General features: G+C 42.0%; 1 protein-coding gene across 2 annotated transcripts; it reads left to right on the top strand.

Annotated features, from left to right (window-relative positions):
• Positions 1-6,025: 6,025 nt before the first annotated feature.
• Positions 6,026-19,661, top strand: urb1 (URB1 ribosome biogenesis homolog). Of its 2 annotated transcripts, none has more exons than XM_056441485.1 (39): positions 6,026-6,204; positions 6,380-6,519; positions 6,606-6,757; positions 6,865-6,994; positions 7,092-7,188; positions 7,272-7,357; positions 7,447-7,575; positions 7,678-7,808; positions 7,890-8,085; positions 8,213-8,350; positions 8,471-8,644; positions 8,737-8,863; positions 8,970-9,092; positions 9,201-9,313; positions 9,438-9,557; positions 9,839-9,955; positions 10,056-10,194; positions 10,276-10,434; positions 10,658-10,857; positions 10,949-11,167; positions 11,248-11,433; positions 11,532-12,369; positions 12,497-12,701; positions 12,780-12,966; positions 13,047-13,105; positions 13,213-13,400; positions 13,489-13,599; positions 13,680-13,743; positions 13,824-13,992; positions 14,183-14,285; positions 14,381-14,541; positions 14,640-14,751; positions 14,936-15,042; positions 15,218-15,361; positions 15,453-15,562; positions 15,682-15,888; positions 16,040-16,281; positions 17,469-18,047; positions 18,863-19,661. In XM_056441485.1, exons 1-39 carry the CDS (start codon positions 6,081-6,083, stop codon positions 19,051-19,053), a joined length of 6,777 nt encoding a protein of 2,258 aa, XP_056297460.1. In that variant the 5' UTR covers positions 6,026-6,080; the 3' UTR covers positions 19,054-19,661. The 2 variants fall into 2 exon arrangements, with proteins under 2 accessions (XP_056297460.1, XP_056297459.1); XM_056441484.1 differs by having other exon boundaries at positions 8,967-9,092.
• Positions 19,662-20,510: the final 849 nt, after the last annotated feature.

Here is a 20,510-nt window from a genome sequence, read left to right as displayed (position 1 = left end):
CAGCACTGCATTAGTACGAACCAGCATGAGCTGGACCGGCTGACACATAATGTATCTATAATGTAACACACAGAGAGGAGAGCTCATCCTGAGTATTTTCTAGAATTACATGTTACAGCTGATACTTGTGTATTTTATCACATGTGATTTTTTTACTTTTACCTGCATTTATGTGTAATCTCTGAACATGGTCTGCAATGTTCTACTATGTGGAAGTATCACAGACATAATCCAGTGATACAGCTGTTCGGATTCGACATTGAGAGAATATGGGATGTAATGAATTGTCCTGTGGTAAACATTACATCAACAAGCACCAATTTTAGGCAGCGTATTTCCAGTACGGCAATATAGGTGCTTATTATGGAGAAAGAAAAGCTTCTGCCACATTCTCGCCTCTATATCATCAGTAGGATCAGACATGGGGATATTTAGTGGTTCACACTCATCGATTTGGAAAGATTTTACATTTTTGCCCTATTTAAAAAAAAATATTTTGCAAGCAGCCCTGTTTTCAATAAGCGCGCTGAATAGTGACAACCCACAAGCCAGTGGCATATACCAACGTACTGAACCCAATCTGGGTGCAGTACAAACAATCTAAATATAATGGGACTTCAGAAAGCATCCTACTTCTCCTTGGGGTGAGGAACAGAAACATCTGTAGCTTACGTGAGACGATCTCCACATCTGGCCTGAGTCCTGATTGGTGCAAGGGTGTGTGCATGCACCAACAGCTGCAGCCAACCACTCCCAGATGTTCCTGATAGGCCAAGTGTCTCGCTGTTTGTTAGGCGTGGGGTGATCTTTGATCCTTTGACAGCGTTGGCCGTCGTGTTATCGTGAGGAGGGCCTGAGTGGCTCTGAGAGGCACACAACGGAAGCGCTGCAACCTCACAGAAGGGCCTGTGGTGCACTGTGGTGGAAACAGGCATGGTAAAGTGGCTTCAGCTGTGCAAAAGAACTCTTTGGAAACCACCCAGCGTCTCCATCTAGACACAGTTGCGCACTACTGGCATCGTAATGGAGGAAGTAAGTAAGTATAAGTATAATATAAAACCTTTTGATGTACCGTTGCAGCAGTCGAAGAGAGTGTAATGTTTAGATGTGTTTTATATGAAAGAAATTGAAATCTCTGAAACTTTGTCATAAAAACACAACTTGTAAAAAACATCAATGTTAATATATTCAGCGAAAAAATATGAATCAATGTCTACATTGAAATGTTTTTGCTATCATATATCAGTGCTGAGTAGTGTAGCACCTTGTGACATGGAGGACACCAATTTCATACATTAACCTTTTTTCTTTTCCGGAAGGGAAGAAGTTTGCCCTTCTGCTGACATGCTCACACAGCCTGGGCTACACGTGGCTAAAACCTCTTTGAACTGATGAACATCCTGCTCCTATCCCAGGGCTATAAAGGTCTGACCATCCCTGTCAGCGCCGTGACAGGCTTTATACATACACCCACCGTTTTCTTTCAAAGAGAAGTGGTGCACATCAGGCCAGAACTTCAAAAATAAACATGGCATTTATGGACCGGAAAAGGCTTTGCATAGCTATGCCACTCCTGCTTCCTCTCACATCCAGCATGGTTTTGTTGGTCCCGCTGCAAGAGCTTTGAGGTTCAGATACAAACCTGTTTCGAGCACGTATCCAAGAGCATTAACAAACTATTGAGACCCATGTCTCACCAGGTTGGAGATGCCACCAGGAACAGCGGTTCATCAATGAATAATTAGCCAATCATTTTGGTCAAGTAAGTAACTCTAGAAGCAATTTAAAATCAAATCTTAAGTCATTCAAAGTCTTAAAAAACATTGGATGTCAACAGAGCATATTTCTTATTCTTCAAACAAAGAATATACCGGACACATATATTCAATCTTAGACAAACCTTAGGTAGATAGGGAGATAGTTGAAGTATTCGTGGGAATTGTCTGTTTATTTAGGAGTGCAGTAAATGTATGTATGATTCAACTCTGGAACAAAAGTTGGAAAATCAAGCTCAAAGGGTAACAAAAGGTATTACAAAAATATTCTCCAACCTAACTAGTCATAAAATCCCTGAAACCTTATCAACATTTCAATTTCATATTGGCAATTTGTTTATTTTGTCATTCATTTTAAAATGCAGGAAATGTGAAATGACTTCCATGTTCGGCTTATTCAGGACAATATTTGCTCAGCCAGGGCTCAGATAAAGGCTGCTAGAATTAGAGGACGTTTTTCAGGTATACAACTGAGAAAAACAGAAACGGATTCCTGCTTAAAAGGGATTAATTATATGAGATTTCAATGCTTTTTCATTTGAGTTTTTTTACTTGTTCTTTGCGCACATTGTTTCTCATTCTATAATTCTAAAGTCCAGACACAAGACACACATTTTAATGCTACTATATTATATCATTGCATCATTGCAATTCATCATTCATCACATTGTATTTAGCATTTTTATATTATCTGTTATGCCATGACTCATGACTAAATATTCTGCTGTAAACAAGCTAACAATCAGTCTTTGACTGTGTTCCATCAGAGAGCCGGGTTAGCATACATTAAAAAACTCAAATGATATATATATATATATTAGTGCTGTGAAAAATAACGCGTTAACGCGTTATGATTAAATTACAGGATTAATTAGTTAATTTTTTTAAACGCATTTAACGCATGCGCAGAATGAGCTTCCAATCCGTCTGTTGTTGGTCGTCTCTAACCAGCAGCATGTCATTTTGTCTCTACGTGTCGCGTTAACAGGCTCCGATCTCCGTGTCGCGCGCCGCAGAGCTCGGATGCCGGCGTGTGCGCACACATCGGGACGAAAAAAAGTCATTTGCACCACTTGGTCCACTTGTAATAGCACCGTGACAAAATATATATATATAGAGCCTTGTGCCACACCAGCCCTTTTGCCCTGGATTTAGGACTACACTTTGAGCCTGGAATAAGAAAAGTGCCCTTTCTTTTTTTTAATATTTAAGACTTCCATTTAGTCAATATCAATATTTTTCATTTTGTGTTTTAATGTCCTAAACTTGTTTTAATAACATCCGCCCGCTCCTTTTGCCCTTTCCTCCCCCCATTCCCCCCCCTCCTCCTCCCCCCCCTGCCCCTCTCTCTCCTCTCCTTCTCCTCCTCCTCTCCCTCTCCTCCCTCCTCTCTCTCCTCCTCCCTCCTCTCTCCTCCTCCTCTTCCTCCCTTAAACCCAGCACGCAGTGCGCAGACAAACGTTTGCCACGTGTCCTCCACAATTGTGACACAACAACCACAACATTAGCGCTGCTGAAAAAACAAAACAACCCTCACAAAACAAAACAAAAAAAACGAAAAAAAAAATTTCAACAACTTCACCAGCTGTTTCAAAGAAAAAGTTATGTTTAAAGGAATAGAGAGAGAGAGAGAAGAGAGAGAGAGGAGAGAGAGAGAGAGAGAAGAGAGAGAGAGAGAGAGAGAGAGGAGAGAGAGGAGAGAGAGAGAGAGAAGAGAGAGAAGAGAGGAGAGGAGAGAGAGAGAGAGAGAGAAGAGAAGAGAGAGAGAAGAGAAGAGAGAGAGAAGAGAGAGAGGAGAGAGAGAGAAGAGAGAGAGAGATTATTTATTTTATTTTATTATTTATCTTTGGCGCTTAGGAGCTTAAAAAAAAAAAAAAAAAAAAACTCTCGGCTCAATCATTCAGTGGGCGGGCCAAATGTCCGGCGGGTTTATCCGGTCCTGAGCCCCTGGGCGCTTTTGTTGTTGACGCTGTTGATGTCTATCAATATCAATTCAGAGAGGCAAGGTCAGAGGAGATCAAGATCAGTATCAGAGGAGGGAGGGCAATATGGATGTGGCCCATTATAGCCAAGAACGCTTTGTAATTGTTTTGTTTATATTATATAATATTAATTATAATAAAAAAAAGAAAAGCTAGTCTGATGCTGCATGCTGCCCACCAGAGTCGAGGAGCATCATCAGCATCATGCTGCTTATGCTTCAACTCTTTTCTTTTTCTTTTTTTTTTTTTGGTTTTTTTTTTTTTTTTGCACCTGCCCCCCAAAATGTCTGTGCACGTGCCTGTATATATATATATATTCTCTTTCACTTTGTGCACCTCAGAAATACTTGAGACAAGGCTGTGTGTTGGTCTGCAGTTTAATATAAACATTTGTTAAATGAGTTCTTATTCTTTAGCACAAGCATGTTCGGCTGCATTTTTACAAGAGCTTTGTAATCAAATTGTGTAAACAAAAACATAAACTCAAAGTGAAGTTTACTATGCTCCACCATGTCATGTTGCAGATATAGTTCAGAGGGTATTGCCTCAAAAGTAGAGCAATATTTGCCTAGTTAGGGACCTTTATTCTAAAAATGTCTTTCGAGTAATTTGTTGGTTTCTGCACTACATGTAGATGTGTTTTATAGCATGTTCAGCAGTGAGTTGTAATCAAATGACCAGAATCCCAAGTAACATATACCTGACAATAGCGGGTCCAACCTCAGTGGATGTTAGCCCAGTGGATCTGGAGGCTCCTCACAGCGACTTCTTACAACATCCATCATGTTGTACCTGCATCCATAGCATGTCTGACTGGAGTGACTGCCTGTAACTCTTCTTTAACAATCTGGAGAGCTGCTGGATGCTCACTACCTGATCTCAATCAATGCAAGAAGGCCCCCTGGTGTCCATACAACTGAACAGTAACTAAACGAGTACATTTATTCTGAAGAATACAAACTGTATAGATGTGATGCTGCTATTCCTTTTTGAGTGGAATATGCTGCTATGCCATTCAAGTTCATTCCACTAAATAACATAATTGTTGTCTTCATCAGCAATGGCTGAAAGCAGATGTGTGTCACATAAATTACTAATGTCCAACGAGCAGGTATAGTGCTGATGTAATATTCAAACCATAAACGTAAGTAAATTTATTTAATACACATAATTATAGTGACAGATGTCATCATGTAAAATGTGTTTTTAGAGCAAACACAGTTTAACAGGTTCCCAACATGCAGTTCGAATCTGTTGTCAACCGCGTGACTGATAGTTATGCACAAGTCCTATCCCCATTTGTCGTATTAAATCTGAATATTATGCAAGTCTTTAGAAATCAGGAATTCTAATATATTCTAATTGTCATTATTAACTGGAAGGGACAGCAGAATTGTCATCAAAAGAAAAGAACATTGTTAATGAGTTGGCACTGTCCTGGTATTTTTCTCCAGTCATAACTGCAAACTGGAAATGGCTGTTATACAAACTGCTTCTCCATGCTGTGAGTATTCTGATCTGTGAGTAACCTAAGATCAGGTCATATAAACCATGGCCGACCAATTAGAGTTCTGATGTCGGACGACATTTTGTCTTTCAAATATTATCTTTTTGTGACATTGAGAGATGGATCTTAATGAGTTTATTAATTAATGCTAATTAGGCTATTATTTAAATATTAGTAAAGCTGCTTTGCTTTTCTGTTGTCATGCAAATAGTGATTGGTGCTCCTTGACATACTAACACAGTCTCACCTCAGAGGCAGATCTCTCTGGCTGCTCCTCAATCCTGGATCGAGAAATCTAAATTATGCTGTAATGGAATTAAACTAAAACAAGACATGTTGAAAACCGAGTATATGCACATATAAAATAATCTGTGTTGTTCAAACTTTACTAAATGAAGGACAGTTTGTTATGAAATAGTAAGGGACATAATGTGAATCTGAGAGAGATTTCAACAAAATGGATCAAGTATATGTTTTATCTTTGCGATTGCCTAATCCAAACAGTATGTATATAAAGAATGTAAAACACTTGGTGTTTTTTTTGTAATGCCTGGCTATGTTGTTATTTCATTGATACTCCTCCTCTAGCTCGAGAGCAGTAAAGAATGGAGCAGGGATACGTTTCCTTTTTTGGGGGAAGCGGAACACAAATAATACGGAACTGTAGTTCAGGAGCAAACGTTTCCGACCGGGCGATATTTTTCGTTGGACCCAGTTTTCTGTTTACAGATCAACGTGGGTCGCTGTGGCAGAACTTTTATGGCAGGGTCTAAGTAATACTAGAAGTTACTATTATCTATTTATATTCGTATTAAAATGGGTCAAAAGCGCAAAAGCGAAGACTCCATGAAGTCAGACACTCCGGCGAAAAAAGAAGTCCCGGAGTTCAATGGGACTGTATTCAAAGCCATGCTGAAGCAGCCCACCACCGCCATGAAGGGTAAGTGTGCCGCTTGTTACTCAGGTCTCGCATAAGCTATTCGTACATTTATTCACATATCCGTCCATCTTCTCGTGTGCAGTTTGTATATCAGCATCATGTCCCCTAACCCTCAGCGTCTAAAGTGCTCTCCTATGTTTTGCTTCGACTAATTCTGACTTTGTATCACCTGTAGGCCTGATCACATTCATATCAACCGCTAAGAAGCTGCCATGCACAGACCTGTACGATGTGGTGGAAGGTTATATTAAAATATCTATGGAGTGTGCAGAAATATTCAAATTGCTAGAGAGCGAAACGCATCTAGAGAGCGAGGTAAGTACTTCTCTAAGTGGATGGGACTGATATTTTAGATTGCCTGTTTTTGTAGATGTAATGCTCTAAATCCTGCTTCTGTACAGATGATACTGATCTTTGAGAGCTTGGAGATGATCCTTCTTAGGACAGCGAGTGACTTGTCCCACTTCAGCATGGTTGGCAATGCTATCGTGAAAAAGACTCTTTCGAGCTACGTAAAACTACTGCAGGGTTCTTTCCATTCAGAAAATCACAGGTTAGTGGAATGCCGTCACTACAATGGCATCACACGTCAGTCCTGAGCACAGTTTATTTGTTGTCCTCTGCCCATTGCGCTAATCTTGTGTTTTCCTTTGTGCGCAGGTTTGTCCGTCAGTGCCTCAGTCTCCTGTCCGCCTCGGTCACTCAGGGTCCAGAAGCTGCCAGAGAGATCCTAAGTCACATTCACATAAATAAAGCTCTGTCTGGACTGGCGAAGAGAAGGGATAAGAGGGTGTGTGGCAGCATTTATCTTTTTTTTCTCAGTTTTCAGCATGTCTGTTGGGTTCTAGGGATATGTATACTTAAATTCTTCTCCGTGAATTCTTCAGGGAAGACCTGATATCCGCATGTCGTATATCCAGTTTGTGCTGTCCTTTTTGGTGTCTGGAGATAATGCTACAGTTGGACAGATATTAGAAAGCAAAGGTAATAATTAGAAATGCATCGAAATGTACACAACATACACTCATCTCAGGTTTGTTGATGACATGTTCATTTTTGTGTCTCAGAACTCCTGCCGGTGATCCTGAGCACAGGTCTGAAGGAGGACAGGATGTCCATGGTCAATCTGCTTTTGTCCACACTGAAGAGTAGCGTGAGTGCTCAGCAGTTTACACTTCTGCTTTTATACAAATGAATGAATGGATTTAATGATTCTATATGTTGGCTTTTTTCTTGCTGCAGGTTGTGCTTAACAAGGCCATAAGTAAAACACAGAAAGTGCGCTTCTTCACACCTGTTGTACTGGCCAACATAGCATCTCTGTATAAATGGAACGGGATTGTGGATGCAACCACTGATGATGACGACCGAGTAAGTTATTTGCTTTTTTTTTACTTCTTCCTTGAACAAAGGCTCTGTTGTGTGAATTAACTTTTCAACCTGTGGGTCTAAATGTTATTTATTGTCTTAAAGCTGTTCGAGGACTCGGAGCATGCTGGGGTATCGGTCATTCGGGAACTTACTCACGGTTTCCTTCTCGACCTGTGTTGCTCTCGTAAGCATGGGATCAGCTTTCATGATGCCAGCTTTGGCACAGCTGGCAGGTAAGTCCTCAGATATTCAAGTGTACATTGCACTCAGTTGGAGACTCCTCATGCTGATGAAAGGATTTCCATTTTTTACAGAGCTGGCAACATTGTCTTGCTTCAGTTCTTGGTGGGGCAGAAACAGGCGACGGAGGATGATTTGGTGATGGATCTGGTGGTGAATGTGCTGAAAGCTAACCCCGACATACTGGCCAGATACTTTCAAGAGACTCAGTATTCATACGCCCCCCGCCTCAAAAGTGCTTGGCAGGACAATGTCAAGTTACTTAAAAAGGTAATGGTTGCGAGTAGATTGGATTTTCATGAAGCTCTTTCAGTATTTGATTATATCTATATTGTCTATCTTCCCCGCCTCCCCTCCCAAATAAAAAGCAATGATTCTTTTTTAATTCACATGTCAGATCTACGAAGCCCAGTCAGAGATTTCCACAGTCTTCCAAACTGGTGAGGTCATCCCCCTCCCCCGGCTGCTGTCCATGATCATGATGATATCTCTTCCTCCGGTCTGTAACAAGGCCTTCTTCACACACGGGCTTAATGTAAGTGACCAAGCTTCATGTTGCAGTGAATCGATCCGTGCTGTAACTGCAGTAACACAAAACACTGAAACGAACAATACTTTATCACGTATTCCAAATATCTCTTCTTGTATCTGACAGTTTCCCAACACAGCAGTGCAGCTCACAACTCTGTCCATGCTGAATTTCGTCTTGAAAAGAGCCAATACAAATCTGGAGTACCTATTGGATAAGTCTCAGTGGCACAGCTCAGATGTATACACTCTTGACATGATGGTGGATTTGGTACTGCAGTACAGGGAGACTTTAAGCAAGGTAAGCTCAGGAAAGAGCTGTAATACCACCAGAACATACTAATGATGCACAATTAAACAACTCACGTCTCCACTGTTCATGCTCTCTTCCAGATTTTGCCCGATATAACGAGCATCGTTTCACAGTGGCAGTTGCTTAGCAAGAAGGAAAAGACAGATGGCGAAGGAAAAAAGACCAAAACAGAAGGGAGTGCTGAACAGACGGATAATAAAGTGCCTGGTAATAACAATTATATTACATTTACGTTTATTCTAATCAGTCCTGTAAAGTAACGGGTATGGCAAGCTAAAACATTTGATTGACAATGTTTATTTGTGTCCAGCAGTTGTAGAGACAGCTGAGGTAATCCTGCAGAAGACTCTGATTCTTCATGTCATATGTCTTTACCAGAAGGTAGTGCCACACCTGGTGAGCCAGAGCAGATTTGACTTCAGCAAGCTCTTAAAAGGTGATTCTTTTATTGTATTACTGAGTTCATCTAAATTATGTTTTGAGTAGGATGCAGGTGGTTCTCCAACAAAGCCTTCAAAGTATATTTTTGTTTACCCTCCTTTAGGGATTGTGTCAGAGAAAGGAATGAGAGAAGAAGTTCCCCCGGTGTTGCAGTATCAGATACTGCAATTGGCTTTAGATCTTCCCGCCAGCAAGTTCTCCTGGTTTCGCATACAGGTGAAGACGTTGCACTGTTTTATTTCATTTTTCGACATTTTTTTACAGCGATTTTTGTTTCAGCGGTTCCGCTTTGTTGTGAACATTGTTTTGTAATGTGTTGTGAATTGCTTCATCTCCCTAGGAGGTTGCAGATGCAGAATCATCGTCTGGAGAGAAGTCGGTACTTTACCTGCTTCTCAAGATGTTTGTCAGCAGCAGCAGCAGCCACCTGAAGACATCCACACAGATGCTGGTTCTTAAAGTGAGGACCTTTCTTTTTTCAGAGGACACGGTGTTATTTCAAGAGGATAAGTTTGCAATTCTTCCGCAACACCAGGAAAATGTTTGTCCATATTACTTGGAAAAAGCCTGAAGCTAAATGTTTCGGTGGTAAACTGCATTATTAGTTGGTTATGAACTGCATCAAGTTGATGAACGAAGAGCATCATCAGCAAAAGTGAATAATTATCTGCAAAAAATCCTAAAACTGAGTTTTATGGGTAGAAAATAGTGGCCGTTTTCTAATTCCTTCCTCGTATTCAGGTGCTAAAGGACAGTGGGGTGTTTGAGTACACCTGGACTGAGCTTGAGCTTTGGCTCGACCAGCTGGCCAGAATAGAGGCACACCAACAAGAGACCGTCATCAAGTTCTTGGAGAGGGTGAGCCTGTCAACATTTCCGTTTATTCCTGTTAGTTCGACATTGTGTATAATTACATAGTCGTTATAATTGTTAATACATGTATGGTCTCTTTCTCTAGGTATTCGTGAAGTTGGTGTGTAATTCTTACACATACACAGACAAGGTTGCCAGCCTAGTCCAGGAGGCAGCTTATCTGCAAGCGAACCTGAGTAGCCAGGAGGGCGACGCTGTCAGCATCCCAGTCTCACACATAGATGGTGAATATTACAAATTGGAATCTAAGTGAATTTCTTCATGTTTGTGTTTCTTTTACAATCTGACAACTGGCTGTCTTCTAGATGTCTTAGACATGCTGGATGTGATTCTGGAGGGTAATGAAGGTGAGATGGAGGAGCTCGGGCCATCTCTGAGTGAAGACCTCATTATCCAGACATTTCCATTCAGTGTGATGGTACCTGCAGCTCTGGAGGCCCGGAACAAACTGCCAGCGGACACGGGTAAAGCACTTCTGCCTTAATTAGGACAAATGTCATAATGTTCAGAGTGGAGCCGTACATAGATTGCAAAATGGTTATTGGTTAATTGCAGCTTGACAATTTGCTGCATTAAAAGTGCAACTTTACCCTTTTAAAATGTGATTTCTCCTCCCTGATGAGTATTTCAAATCGAATTGTCTACTATGTTGTAACATTGATAACAATATGTATCTTCGTTTCTCAGGGGTAGTATATGAGTACTTGTCTGCAGTGCTTTCAGATGTCCTGCACTGTCAGAGAGAGCCGCTCGCCCTCTGTTTGGCCCTGCTGCAGTACGATAAACAGCTTGTGACCGCAGAGCTCTCTGCATCTCCTCATCCCTCCGTCATACACCTTCATCAGTATTACTCCAAATGGCTGCCACAGCAGTGCCGGGAGCAACTGGTTCGTTTTTGTTGGAACCGAGAAATTGTTTCACTTAAAGAGTGACATTTCTTTCTGTAGAAAATAACATTTTATTCCCCTTTTTTCGCAGTTCAAGTCCTCTGAATGCCATTTAAAGGCATTGCCAACCCCCGTCTCATTCCCTGCACTGATGAAAGATGCGTTTAGCCGAGGACCGAGCACTTTGCTTGAGGCCACCTTCAGGGAGAATGTGGAAGGAACTCTAGCTTCCATGTTGATCACTGATTTTCCAGTAGCTATCAAGCAGATGTTACTATACATCAAATCAACAGTGGAAAACCTTGGCACGGTAAGAGAACAAAACAAGTGTACTACTCAATACACGACTAAGTTAAGAATAAGCACAACACATCATTTCCTTCTGCACAGTTCTCCAAAGACGTAGGAACTGCCCCTCTCAAGACTTTGATGGGAATACTGCTGGATCTGGTGACCATGCTACAAGGCTTTCAGAAGAACACAAGTTCTGAGCCGGCAGCAGAGACCTCCAAAGAGGGATCGGACCTCTTCCTAGAAATCAACCAGTTGTCCACTGTAGAAGGCAATAAGGAGCAGGTTTGGAGTTCAGCTTTTACAATTTATTTATGCTCAAACTATGACCAATGTTATGAAGTTTATTCTATTGATTCTAACATGGTGCCGTCTGTGTTTAGATCCTTGTTTCTGCCCTCGACTCCATCTTCAAGCATCCGTGTTTTGAGCAGTGGTTCCTGTCTCTGGAGCTGGCTGCTTTGCCTCCTCACACTCTGAACCCCGTCCGGCTAAAGCATCTGTGTGCTCAGCTGAATGATGGCATTCTGGCCTTGCTGAAGACCAGCACCCCCACTCTCCATGATCTGGGTCGCCTGGATCTTATAGGGAGCTACATGGGAGCTATAGAAAGGGCTGTGCTCAAGGAACTGACGGAGAAGGGCTCCCAGGCAACAAAGAGACAGTCCAGACCTTTCCAGGCCCTCCTGTCTTTGCACAGCTACATGCACTCCAGCGATCTCAGAGAGGTGGTTTCCAAGTTGCTGCTCCTCCCCCAGGAGAGCCTTATCTCCGCCGGCAGTGAGGGAACACAAGCCGAGCTCAGCGTCTACGGTCACGCAGCGCTGCAGATCCTCACAGAGTCTAAAGCTCAGCCTTCCCAGGACCACGGCATCTGTCTCTCTCAAGCACACCTCCGTGGCCTGAGCACTCTGCTGCTGTCCTGCTCCAGCTCTGCTCTGGAGGCCTTCCTGTTGCAGACTCTGTCTCGTGAGCCTGGCAGCGCGAAGCTGATCCACACCGATGTGCTGCTGCACTGTCTCCAGTGGCCTCTCCCAGCCACTCAGGCCATCAGCGCTCTGCTGCTGCAGAACTGCTCCACACACCGCCTCTGCTTTGAGCTGTGGTGCTTGGAGCCCGCAAACACGGAGAAGCTCTCGGACGAGACGGAAACATTCCTTCCACTCGTCAACACCTACCTCCAGGTGGCAAGTAGAGAGGATCCTGCCAGACCTAAAGATGGTTTGTACTCATACAAGTTCTTTTTTATTATTATCTTAAAGCATACTCTCCTGGATTTATGCCACTCTTTAGAATCTCAACACCACCTGTATATTCATTCGATTTGCTCCAATTCTATGATTTGTAGTGCAAAAAGAGGTTTTAAAGGTCTTGAAGAAAGCGCTGCTCGCCAAATTGTCCCAATGTGTTCTGGGAAACCTGACGGAAGATTCTGGAGCCCAGCTTGTTGAAACACTAGCCAACCTGATCAAGCTCTGTGCCAACATCAAGGACACCATGGACCTAATCAACACTCTGCCCAGTGCTCTTCAGAAAGTGGACAGTTTTGAAAGGTAGTAATTAACTCTATACCTTTTTATGTAAATGACCAGTGCTGCTAGCTATTGGCTGAATGTTGTTGTCTCTTTCAGGTGGCAACTAGTTGATGTCATCACTGAGAAACTGGCTGATTGCCCCGAAGAACAAGAAACCTGGAGGAAGTCTGTCGTCACGGCGGCCCTAAAGTGTCTTCTAGCCGCTTTCAGTCACTCTAAAGATCCGGCTGCTTTGTGGTCAAAGCAGGAGCAGAGCCTCCTGGAAAGACTGCAAGGACTCCTCGTGGGTTTATTTATCTCACCCAAACTGTTCGTTTGAGGTTTTTTATTTCATGCATTTCATAATCTATCCTCTTCACACAGACATCAGCTGAAGACATCACTGCATCTGAATGGAACAGCTTCGTCAAGAATGGACTGAAGTAAGACATTTGTCTAAATCCAGTCGGCGAGATTTTTGTTCAAGAGCATCTCATCAGATGATATTTATTTTTAAAACAGTAACCTAAAAGACATTATTCCATTGTAGATATCGCTACAGAGATCATCACTTTCTGAACACACTGAGCAACCTGTTGGGAGTGATGTACGGGAGCAGTGAAGTCCACAAGGATCTGATTCCTTTGTCCACCCTTCACATGATGACCAGCAGCCATTCTCTGTTCCTGCCCACCATGTTGGGCTGTGATGAAGAGCCTAGCCGGTGTCAGACTAAAGGCAGGTGAAAGGAGAAGAACAATATGTTCTGATATCTTCGCCCTCAATTGTTTATTTTATTAATAAACTTATTTTGATGTCATTGCAGAAGCGCTGGTGTCCCTACTTCTCTGTTTGGTGAAGAAAAGCCCAACAGTCTGTAGCATGAACCACTTGGTGGTACTGTTGGGAGCATACGGAGTTACACTGAGTGCTTCAGGTAAAACCGGAAATCTAAATGTTGTTGTGTTTGTGCGTCTGCTGTCCTTCTGTCCTCTTACATCTTGTCTTGGTTTGCAGATCAGAAACTATTACTGCTTCTGCAGGAATATGAAAGAAACAATGTCAGTCTGCTGAAATTTCAGTAAGTTGGATTAATATGTGTAGTTTGCACGTGCAACAAGGGCACTCATGTTTGACAATGCTGAGTGTTTTCCGCTGCAGGTCGTTCTTGTGGGGCCCAGCAGCTGTGGAGCACCACAAGACCAGGAAAAGCCTCGGAGCTTCTTTGTGGAAGCAAGCGAGCTCAGACGACCTGTTGGCCCTGCTGAGAAGTGACCGGATGCTCCAAACGATTGCACACTTTCCCCAGCAACGCAGAATCATCCATCAGGTCCATACTCTGCGTTTTTCAATTCTTTAAGCATCACAAAGGAAATTCCATCTGCATGTATTTTGATCAGATGGCGGCTCAAATGTCACGAGATGGATATTAAAGAAACTTAAGCCGATAAAGAATGAATGAGAAACATATTTGTTGGTCTTTCATAAACCTTGGATATCTAAATCTTTCTCTCCTACAGGATAATAAAGAGCTGATGTACTGTAACAATGCAGGAAAGGACCTTGAGAATTTGTATGATCCTCGTTTTCTTTTGCCTCTGTTCAGCACCATCCTGCAGCCAGGTGAATATATTTCATTGATGTGTCATCGCTCCAGATCTCTGAGGGTTATCACAACTTTATATATGTGACATTTCTTTCCTTTTTCTGTGTGACAGAGTGTGTGATTGACTGCCTCAAGTTTGTATCCAGTCATGCCCTCGGATTAACCGTGATGGCTCTAAGTAGCTACGACCCAAAAGTGCGAGCGGCAGCGTACCACGTGCTCAGCTGTTTCTACCTACACTTGGAGGGAGCTCGGGTCAGAGAGAAGAGACAGGTAACGTGTGAGGGAGGCGGTGTGTGAGTATTTACATGTTTGACGTGTGGGAGTCGCCTCCAGAAACACTGATATGGGTTTTGTTTTCTATCAAACAGTTGCTGTATCTGATGGACATAGTGAAGAATGGAGTTCGGGAGCCGAATCAAAGACTTCCGTTTGTCCTGACCACTTACATCGCCAAAGTGGCCCAGCAGATGCTGAAACCTGGTGTGTAACCAGAGTGATTTGACTCGTAATGTTCACACACAGATTCTTGTTAAACAAACTTCAGGCATTTTTGCAAGTAACAATTACATTTAAAATGTATAGAATGTTCCATTTGTTGCATTTCCATATCCAGTATATAATGAAGGATCATTGACCCGTTTCCTTGTTTTTCCTCCTGTCCCAGAGGACCACATGTACATGGTGTTGAACAGGTTCCTGCTGTCCCATCAGAGTTTGGATTTCAGAAGAGTCCCTGAGTTCTTCAAGTTATTCTACGGCTTTGACTTGGAGGTACTCCAACGTATCTTCTAGTATATTCTATCATAGATTGTCCAAATAAACTCTTCTTGTGTCCACAACATTTAACCTTCATCTGTTTGTTTAGCTCAGCTCTTGCTTTTTCTAAACTGATGTTATCTTTTCCTTGAGAGGACGACTGATTGTCTGTTTATTCTCTCCTCTGCAGCATAAAAGGGAACGGGAGTGGATCCTGTGTGTGCTGGAGGAAGGGATAAGTGATGGACACTGCTATGAACTATGTGAACAACAGGGCATCTTTCAGTCCCTTTTAGGTTTCAGCAGCAGCCCTCTGTGTGACGAACGCTGCCAGGTACACACTGTGGGAATCACAATGACGCTCTGGGAGGCACATGATTAGAGATGTCTAATGTGCATATATTTCCCATACCTCTCTCCACTAGGCACAGATTATCAGGGTGTTGTGCCAGGCCGCCCGTGTGACTAGAGCAGCTTATAACCTCACCAAGAGCTGTGGGCTTCTAGTCTGGATAATACAGATGGTTGAAAAAAGGTACGGTCCAATTCCAATTGTGTCTCTTTATGTTGATCATCGTCATTCATGTTACTGCAATACCTTGTAAATCATTTCCATATTTTCTCCTCTAAGCCGGTACTTATTATCCTCTTTAGGAATCTAGACCAGCAGCTGCTGAGTGCCATCATAGATCTGCTCCATGTGCTGTGGTTTACCAACCTTGGGCAGAAGGAGACCCCGGTGGATGGAGCCAAGACCACCTCCTCTACAGAGGAGAAACCTCAGAGATCAGGGAAGTGCCTCCCACTTCCACTCATCAATGAGTTTCTGTGTGTGGCAACAACTATCTGCCGTCACCTCAGGTAAGAGCGCCATAACTATCACGGTGAGAATGTAATTTAACATCATGTTCCAGTCACTCTGCAGGCACTCGGGCCAAGATCTTAATAATACATAAATGGCATTGCAGTTTTTTTGGTGAAAGATGTTCATGTTTGTTTGATCTCCTGTCAGGTTGCGTGTGAAGGCCGCTCAGCTCAGCTCGTTTCTGCAGACTCTGCGCTCCGTACTGAAGCATTATGGGACAGCGGTCAATGCCAACAAACAGGCTGACTGGCTAACGCTCCACCCACAGCCTCTCTCTTGTACCGAAGCCCTCAGTCTGCTTCTCTGTTGGGCCTCCCTGTCCCGCGACACGCCCCTCCTCACCCACGTACAAACCGTGTGTGAAAAACACAGAGTGCGGGAATTGCTGGGTGAGTGTTTTTGAGTGTGTCCTTGAACAAATTCTGTCACACCGAGAAGGTTTTGAAAATGTTATCATTGCTGTCTGTCTCTCAGAGGGGTGGGGAATAGGAGATGGATTGGATGCGTTTCAAAGCAACAGGAGACAAATGCTTACCAACATGAACATGATATATATATATATACACTACCGTTCAAAAGTTTGGGGTCATCCAGACAATTTTGTGTCTTCCATGAAAACTCACTTTTATTTATCAAATGAATTGAAAATTGAATAGAAAATATAGTCAAAACATTGACAAGGTTAGAAATAATGATTAATATTTGAAGTATTAATTTTGTTCTTCAAACTTCAAGCTCAAAGGAAGGCCAGTTGTATAGCTTATATCACCAGCATAACTGTTTTCAGCTGTGCTAACATAATTGCACAAGGGTTTTCTAATCAGATATTAGTCTTCTAAGGCGATTAGCAAACACAATGTACCATTAGAACACTGGAGTGATAGTTGATGGAAATGGGCCTCTATACACCTATAGAGATATTTCATTAGAAACCAGACGTTTCCACCTAGAATAGTCATTTACCACATTAACAATGTATAGTGTGTATTTTTTATTCATGTTATCTTTATTGAAAAAACAGTGTTTTTCTTTGAAAAATAAAGATATTTCTAAGTGACTCCAAACTTTTGAATGGTAGTGTATATATAGGACATATACAGTTCACAACTGTTTACATATCACTAATGGTCATTAAAAGCTTAATATGACCTCAGCGTGTCACAGTGCTTGCAATTTGAGGTTTAATTACTTCATAATCAAGTTATTTTGTATTCACTGTTGCTCAAACAGAGCTTTTGAAATGGCTGAATGAGCTGACCATAATTTCCACGACTTATGCTGAATATTTGATATGAGGCTTTCAGGCCCCACAATGGAGCCACGACTCTGTTATAATGTTTGAACCCTGCAGGACCGCAACAGGTCACTAACTGCTCCAAGATGGCTGCTCTTTTGCTGACCCGGTGTTCTCTTCTCTGTGGAGAAATTAAAAGAAACAATGCTTTAAAAGTATCGATTTGATACCTTCGGTGCTGGACTTTTTTTGAATTTCAATGTGTTTTCCGCTCTACAGTATCTAAATAACTCCTTGTATCTTTAATGGCATTACCATGGTTTTGTTCATCTTGCTCCTCAGGGATGAGGAAGGAGAAGACCAGAGGTAAAGGCTCCTTTTTCCAGAGCCACACACGAAAAGAGAACCTGGCAGGAGATGCCGACGCTGAGAAACGAGAAGAGAGTCTCCTGAGAGAGTGTCAATGTCACCTCGTCGGTATCCTCGCTCACTGGGAGCCTGTGTTCCCCCTCTCTGCACCCCAGCCGGCTGAGCCAAGAGACAAACCGGATCCGGGTCAGTTGGCTGGAGATGCTGCCCACCTGCTCACCAAGTGGTCTCTGAGGTGCTTGGTGGAGGACTCGTATGACGAGAACCGAACAAACGAGTTCTTGCACTGGGTGGAAAAGGCTGTGATGAAACACAGGGAAACTGTGAATGCTGTGCTACTCGATTCTAGCATGAAAGCGGACATCCTTCGACTCTTCCATCAGGCCTTTGAAGCTCAGGGTCAGTCCAGCATTTCAGCAAGAGTGGAAACCCTCCATTTGTTTACCACCATTATGATCCGTTTCCTCGAAGCCCAAGGCCACCTTCCAGAGCTGCATCAGGCGGTCGTCTCTGCCTGCCTGCCAGGAGACGCTCATGATCAGGCTCGACGTGGTAAGAACATGCCACCTTGTTCACACTCGTTCTATGACTGCTGCTGTGCACACCCTACCGTTAAAATACTGTGCGTCAATTAAAAACTCACTTTTCCACTCTTACTACTAAAAGATATGTAGTATTGAAACACTGGAGTTAGAGACTGTTATGGCAGCGGTGCCCAGTGTTTGACTTGAGAGGCAACAAATGACATCAGAAGGGATATGTATCAAGTGGTATATGATATTAAGATGTAAAATAATTTTAGAGTTCCATATCCCCCAAAATATTGAGCTAAAATTTGGGCTGTGCCCCAATTAACATATGATCAGTTTTCGACATACAACTGAATCCAGGAGTTTTTTTTACATTGCACGATTTCTAAAGAATATATTTATTTTTTTACACTTATGCTTTTTATTCATGAGCTTTTAAACTTATGAAATGTGATACATGTGTCCCATGACTGTTCATCACTATGTGATACATAATTACTTTACATAAACTTTTTCCAATTCAACACTAGACAATGCACGTGTTCAAGGACCATAAGTTTCGCCACATTTCTTGTAGTTCCCATCAAATAGCGAGTGTTGGCGAGGTGGTGCTCGTGCAAAACAATCGTACCAGTTGTTACACTTTAATAGAAGTTTGTTTAATTATGTTGCACTATATGTGCCACATTTGAAATATGCAGGAGAAACTTGACTTTGAGAAGATATACCTAACTAAAATATGAAAAACACAAGTAGATGCATGTTGTTTTGGAGGATGACAAAGTATTTATACGTTGTAGTGTGACTCAATTAAGCCTCTTGTTTTCCTATTTCCAGTCGCGGGGCTGTTCCTGTGTTCTTCGTACATCCATGAGCTGTGGAGTGGAGCCACGTCAGCAGAGCTGTTGCTGTCTCATGTCACTTTGGTGACCAGAGCCAAGAGTAAGAAACAGAAAGCATCCAAATCAGCAGTGACTCAAACAGCCATCAGAGCCGTCTGTAATGAAATCATGACCACGAAAAGCTAAATATTACAAGGGAACATTACTCCAAGAAAGCTTGTATTTATTTACTTAGCTGCTTTGTTTATTTCTTGTAAAAAGATTGAAAGTATCTTCTAAAATCATCTGTTATAAAAGAGTTACAAATGTGTTAAATATGTATCTTTTATTTTAATTCTGCATGTAATTGTATGTGAAAAGGTTTTTTATAACAAAAGGTGTGGTGGACTACATTTAAGAAATTGGAGCCAATTCATGATGAAGCACAATAATATACAGAACTCTGAACTACTAGCGCAGAGTTCACAAACTGCAGAGTAACGGTCACAATAATAGTTACATCTGTTCAGGTAGCCTTGCATTTCATTGATAGTCAGTGAAATGGAAAGAAAGAAGAATAATTGGATAATCTTTCTTAAACACTGCTTCAAAACCTACAATTCTTTGTTTCCTCTAAGATCTTCACAGTTGTGTTTTCATTATTCAGATTTTAATTATTTCTCCATTGTCTAATTTTTTTTACATTTCTGTACACGTGCATTAAAAGTGCTTCGGCCCCATGTCAAGCAGTTGATGTTCTGTGGCGTCTTCTGAATCTGTGACTTCTGCAACAATAATAAAAAAACATTTTTAAAGTGGTGTAGCGTGGCCTGATTAAGCATTTACGCCTCTGTTTGTATAGGCTATACACATGTTGGTGACCACTTCCCTCTGCCTCCATTCAAGTTAGTGAGACTGAAAGCTCATGCAAACATCACACTTACCGTGGCAAGCTTCCATTATAAGACATTAGATTCAAACTGAGGAAGAGGAATCCCACAAAAGCAGCCAGAATGATCCAAAATATTATAACAATTGAATCTGAAAGGGAAGAACACTTCTGTAATTTTCATTAACACGAGATGGCAAACACATCTTTAGAAAGCAACACGACTTACATTTGTTGTATTTCAGCTTGCTCTGATCCACAATCACAGGATCAAGGTAATCATAATAGTATTCCCATTCGTAGGGAGCAGCGCTGGTTGAGTTCTCCACGACAGACATCTCTGTTGGAAAGTACCAAAAAGTTAGTTGTAAAAAACGACAGCCATTTAACTATGAGGAAGAAAGACAAAGCAGTTGTCTCTAACATCTGTAGATCGTTGGCATGACATATTTCAGCAGGCCTAAGAAAGCTCCCTCACCCACATGCATGTCTGCTCAACGCCTGTTTTCCTCTTCTCGGCCAGGCTTATATATTTCGGCAGATGCATGCAGTGTGCAGGTTTAGCCACACGGGTGCATTATAGAATCATTCAACAGGTTAATATAATTCAGGGAATCTGAAATAGAATTGAGTAGGGAGATATTAGATCTATGTCATCTAAACTTGTATTAGTAAATTATGTTTTTTATTAGACAATCACTTTGATTTATGTTGTCTTACTGAAACCTGGTGTAGTTATGAAGAATATGTCAGCTTAAATTAATCAACTCCAAGT

Source organism: Pseudoliparis swirei, chromosome 20 (genome assembly GCF_029220125.1).
Source record: "Pseudoliparis swirei isolate HS2019 ecotype Mariana Trench chromosome 20, NWPU_hadal_v1, whole genome shotgun sequence".
In the NCBI taxonomy this organism is placed as follows: domain Eukaryota; kingdom Metazoa; phylum Chordata; class Actinopteri; order Perciformes; family Liparidae; genus Pseudoliparis; species Pseudoliparis swirei.
This window is presented reverse-complemented; position numbering and strand designations above follow the sequence as displayed.

Bases quoted from the DNA above. Each gene is read 5' to 3' on its own strand.
- urb1 (XM_056441484.1), top strand. From the start codon at position 6,081: ATGGGTCAAAAGCGCAAAAGCGAAGACTCCATGAAGTCAGACACTCCG. The intron at 8,864-8,966 runs GTAATAACAATT...ATTTGTGTCCAG, and splicing joins GACGGATAATAAAGTGCCTG to CAGTTGTAGAGACAGCTGAG. The intron at 14,752-14,935 runs GTGTGTAACCAG...CTCCTGTCCCAG, and splicing joins CCAGCAGATGCTGAAACCTG to AGGACCACATGTACATGGTG.